Here is a 5062-nt window from a genome sequence, read left to right as displayed (position 1 = left end):
CGTAAAATTGGTGAACTGTTGCAACAAAGACCGACTCAGAATATCCAAGCAGCAAAGGAACAATTTGGAAAAGGCATTTCACTTTTGTTTTCTCTTTTCTACTTCAAAAAACTATAAATACATCCCATTTTTATTTGAAAATTCATTTGAAAAGAAATTGTTGTCCCTTTTACAAACCTCTTTTCTAATTAAATGTAATTCTTTTCTAATCAAAACATCATTAATTAACTAACATCACATGTTCTTTCATTAAATGTTAAACATGAAGAAGAGACAGACACTGCTGAGGCGGTGGTGAAGATAACATAAAAAAAACAAAAACTGAAGTGTGTGTGTGCGTTGCGGAAGATGCAGAACGCACTTCATGTCTTCTACTTGATCACATTCAGAATACATTTCATGTCCCTTTTATCATATTCCATAATTACTGAGAAGAAATAACCTTATGTTGAATCATTCACACTCACACAACTATGACTAATCACCTTGTTTTTTGTGCTTTCACTGTGCTTGCTCTCACTTACACTCTTCAGTTTCAAGCTCATGCTTCTCCTTCAGGCAAACCTGTTTTTCCTTATTTGTTTTATTTATTTTCAAAAGGGTATCCTAAAGTTTGATCCTATATGTGATTTCACCGATTGGACACTTTGAATGAGCATTTGGGGAATGTTTTTCTTTTATATCCATTTTGTTTTTCCAATTTTGTTATAGTGCTGATTTTCAATGAAATTTAATTTAACCCTTTTGGCTTTCTTTTTCTTTAAGAAAATCCCTTACATATTATGTAATTTGTTCACAAAGTTGATTTTTTTTTTTGTTCCTGTAATTATGTATCAGGATCATTGATCGAGCATCTATCTTCACTTCTCAAATGGAGAAGGTCAAACTCAAAGACATCTCAGTCAGGTTGGATGTTTTCTCTTAAATTTTCTCACTTTTTTGATAATCATTTAGTTGAATTCATCTTGTATGGTTTTTCATGTTTATGTGGCTCACGGTGTGATTTCATTGTTGCTTTTCAGATGAGAATGTTCTTCAATTTGAGAATGGTTATGTAGTGGAGACTGTTGTTGAAGGAAATGATATTGGGGTCGTTCCTCATAGGATCCTTGTTTCTGCCGAAGATGGTGAAATCTTTGCTGTTGATGCAATTAATAGCAACATTGTTCGAATCACCCCGCCCTTATCCCAATGTACGGTTGCTTCTGTCATCTTTCCTTGTGTAACTATCAAATTCCATTGTTTGGTACATGACAGTTTTGCATACAAACTTTTCAAGTTGGTTTTGTATTTTATAGACTATTATAGTGGGTATTCACCAGGTCTCATAGTAATATAAGAGAGCAAGAACACAAAAGAATTATTTGAGTAAAAAAAGTACTACAGAAACAAAGAGTTCTTGTGGAGATGTCAATGTAACTCACTAAAGTCTCTTGGATGTATAGGAAGCTTAGTGTTATTGTCATTAAAGAAGTTTGCAGTTTTGTCTATAAAAAATTTCACGAGAAGGGTTTAAGATTTGTTTACAAAGAATTATACGAAAAGAGTTTGCTGTTTGTTCACAAAAATTACATGAGAAAAGTCTACAATTTTGTTCTGTTTGTACGAAGGTTTGCAGCTTTTATCAAAAAAATCGCATTTTGAGTATTTTTTTGTTGAGTATCAGTGGGTGTAGACCTTGTTGTGTAGACCTTGAGATGTCAACATAATAAGAATGATGATGAAAAATAATATTGGTTTAAGTCTTTTGAATAAGGAAACAGAAAATGAAAAACTTGGAAAGCTTTATTGTACTTGGTTTAGGGGTTTATGGGTTTATCATAGCATGAGATTTTTCTAGTTAATGGAGTAGAATTTTAGAGTTATTGAGTGATTACAGTGATTTGTTTTTAAGATATTGTACTTCATAGTTAACTCTGTTTGTCTCCATGTTGGTACAGATAGTAGAGGAAGATTGGTGGCGGGGTCGTTTCAAGGCTACACTGGTCATGTAGATGGAAAACCAAGTGATTCTCGTTTCAATCATCCCAAAGGCATAACTGTGGATGATAAAGGAAATGTCTATGTTGCTGATACACAAAATCTAGCTATCAGAAAGATTGGAGATGCTGGTAAAGAATAACAATATCAGAACTGAGTTTTAATATAAAATTGCCAATAAACACGGATATAGAAGTGTTGCATTAGTAGTCATGAGAATTGTGAAAAGGTATCAGTTACTAATTTTTGCAAATATTTTCTAGGTGTGACAACCATTGCTGGAGGAAAGTCAAATGTTGCAGGCTACAGGGATGGTCCCAGTGAGGATGCGAAGTTCTCAAATGATTTTGATGTTGTGTATGTTCGTCCAACCTGTTCCTTGTTGGTCATAGATAGAGGAAATGCTGCTCTTCGCCAAATCAATCTCAACCAGGAGGATTGTGATTATCAATCTAGTTCAATTTCTGTTACAGGTTTAAATTCTTAATCTTTTTGTTTGACGTATGTAGCAAAATTTCTGTTACAGGTCACTGTGTATCTTAAATGTTATATTTATTTCTAACTCCCTGGTGAGGTCAATGAAAGAAAGCGAAAATTTCAATAAAAAAATGAATTTAAGCTACATTTTGTTGCCCTTGGTGGGGTTGTTTAACATTTTGTGAAAAGGTTGTTCTGTAAATCTGTTCTTGTGTTTGCTACTAGCAAATGTGAATTGTCTGCAGTGCTGTGCAGTAAAGTGAAGAAAGAAAATGGGCATCATGTAAATTTGAAAAGGAACTTTGAGTCTGCTGTCAATTTTCTTTTGGGGCTAAAGCTTGAAGTTGTTTATGTAATCCATGAATGCTTTCTCTACAGCGTTCTTCAATATTTATAGTTCCATTCTTTGATTTTCTGCAGATGTCCTCACAGTTGTTGGTGCTGTTTTAGTAGGATACGCTACATGCAGGTTTCAGCAAGGATTTGGATCATCTTTCTTCCCCAAAACAGTATGTCTATTTATGCCTTTACTGTCATTTATGTAGGGTTCATAGTAGGATCCCCCCACTAGGGCCGACTCAAGATCCAAACAGGTAAAGTCATTGCTTCAGGCCTTCAAGACAAAAATGTCTCAATTTTTTTAGTACTAATTACTTTAGGTGTCTCCAAGTAGAAGAACAAAGATTATTTTTTAGTACTAATTTCTTGAGGTTTCTAAGAAAAAAATACTTTATTCTTAAGTTTGTTTTAGGTCTTTCAAACCTTGAGCCGTCGTGATGCCAACAAGTATTGTTTTGCTGTGCCTTAGCATTTCATTCTGTCATGTTGCAATAGTCATGTTATGTTCATTTTTAAGAAAACATGTTCTTGTTGGTTGACTAATTACACTGCATGCATAATGCAGCCATCATCAAAAGGTGAATTCAAAGGCCAAGACCATAAGGGGGAGACAAAATGGCCATCTTTTAGACAACTTCTTGTGTATCTTTCTAATTTCTCCCTCAAAACATTTAGTTCTTTCTTTCGATTCATACCATGGCGTTCCAAATCCGACAGCACCAAGAGAGGCTTGACACCGCAAAATGATCTTCTTAAGATGCCGGAAGATGAGGTAGAGGAGGTCCCCATGGCAGATAGGCAAAGGGCTTTTGATTCACTTCTTACAGAAACTAAGCAAGTTCACACTCCGAGCACAGCTGAAAAATATTCACAAATGAGGCCTGCAAAGATAAAATCAAGCTCTTCCAAGGATCCCTCTTTGTTAAGAAAGCACCATTCATTGAAAAAACAGGAGTATGCTGAGTTCTATGGATCAACTGAGGTTCCATCTCATGCCAAATCTAAGAGCCAGAAGCAAAGGTCTAAACATCGCAAACGAGAAAAGGTTGGACATGTTCTTTCGGAGGGTGTTGGAGCAGAGAAAAAACCAGTTGAGATGAGGGGTGTTGATTATGGTAATCCGAGGTTTGAGCATTACAATACGAGGACCAAGTATGTACCTGAGGATTCCTTCCTTTTCAATCCTCATTAACAGGGTTTACACCTTTTTCTTGGTTCATACATGAATATCTGATGAAATTGAAGCAAGGAAGATATATTCAAACTAAAGTTTCTACACTTAGCCAAGCATTCAGAGGAAGATATATTCTTGCTGAAGTTTTTACACTTAGCCAAGCAGGTGATGTGATCATTAAGCACTAATGCACCAGATTCCATCAGCAATTAATTTGACTTGACTTGGGCGAGAGTAATAAGATGAGAGTAGTAATAAGATACGTGATAAGTTCTCGTGTTTCTTTTTAGAAAAACATGCAGATTGGGACATAGTTTTTGATCCCCTTACTTGACAAGTTGTAATAGAATTAGCTTCACTCACTTACCAAACTACTCATCTCAAGGAGATTACTACATGCAAAAAAAGAGAGATAGGATTACTACATCTTACATCTTCTGAATTGTTTATTGACTAAAGAAGTAAAGCTTACTGCAACTCTGTGATGCTAAACAAGTGCAAAGATACTGTCCCCACCAGGAGGAAAACCAGGAACTGAGTTATAATTGTTCAGATAATCAGTGTTTTGCAGTTTTGATGTTAGTGAAACTACTAAGGTGGTTGATTCAGATGTAATCATTGTTTATCAAAGTTGTACAATCAAGATATGATAATGATCATACTCAATCACTAGTAGTATACAATTAACTCTTAAAGCGTTCAGAATCTTTATTCCATCCTCTCCCCAGAGGAAGAAAAACTAGCAAAACAAATTACTCTGTCTCGGTATTTCCACTTTTTGCATCTTCATTTGTGAGTAAAGAATTGCAGAATATAAATTATCAATAATAATAAAGCAATTCAAATGTAAGTAAAAGATGACCAGGAAGATGAATTGAAACAAAAGATAATGATCATGATAATATACACATAATCTCCACTTTCATTAGTTGTCTCATAGATATAACTTTTTTTTTATAGAGATTTTGTATAGAGTTTCTGATACGGAATACTGTATGAAAGTTTTTATTTGTAGTCTTAGTTAACAGTTTTTCTAATTAATATATTATTGTTTCGATGAAAATTTTCTTGTCAATTAATTCTTCACGTAAA

At 34.5% G+C, this 5062-nt stretch overlaps 1 protein-coding gene across 1 annotated transcript; it reads left to right on the top strand.

The window, feature by feature from the left end:
- The first annotated feature begins 277 nt into the window (after positions 1-277).
- LOC114168658 lies at positions 278-4389 on the top strand. Its single transcript, XM_028053555.1, has 7 exons — positions 278-558; positions 838-906; positions 1023-1193; positions 1941-2111; positions 2244-2453; positions 2878-2966; positions 3362-4389. Exons 1-7 carry the CDS (start codon positions 474-476, stop codon positions 3986-3988), a joined length of 1422 nt encoding a protein of 473 aa, XP_027909356.1. The 5' UTR covers positions 278-473; the 3' UTR covers positions 3989-4389.
- The last annotated feature ends 673 nt before the right edge of the window (positions 4390-5062 follow it).

Source organism: Vigna unguiculata, chromosome 11 (genome assembly GCF_004118075.2).
Source record: "Vigna unguiculata cultivar IT97K-499-35 chromosome 11, ASM411807v1, whole genome shotgun sequence".
Taxonomy (NCBI): domain Eukaryota; kingdom Viridiplantae; phylum Streptophyta; class Magnoliopsida; order Fabales; family Fabaceae; genus Vigna; species Vigna unguiculata.
The sequence above is the reverse complement of the archived record's forward strand: the minus strand, read 5'-3'. Positions and strand labels throughout refer to the sequence as shown.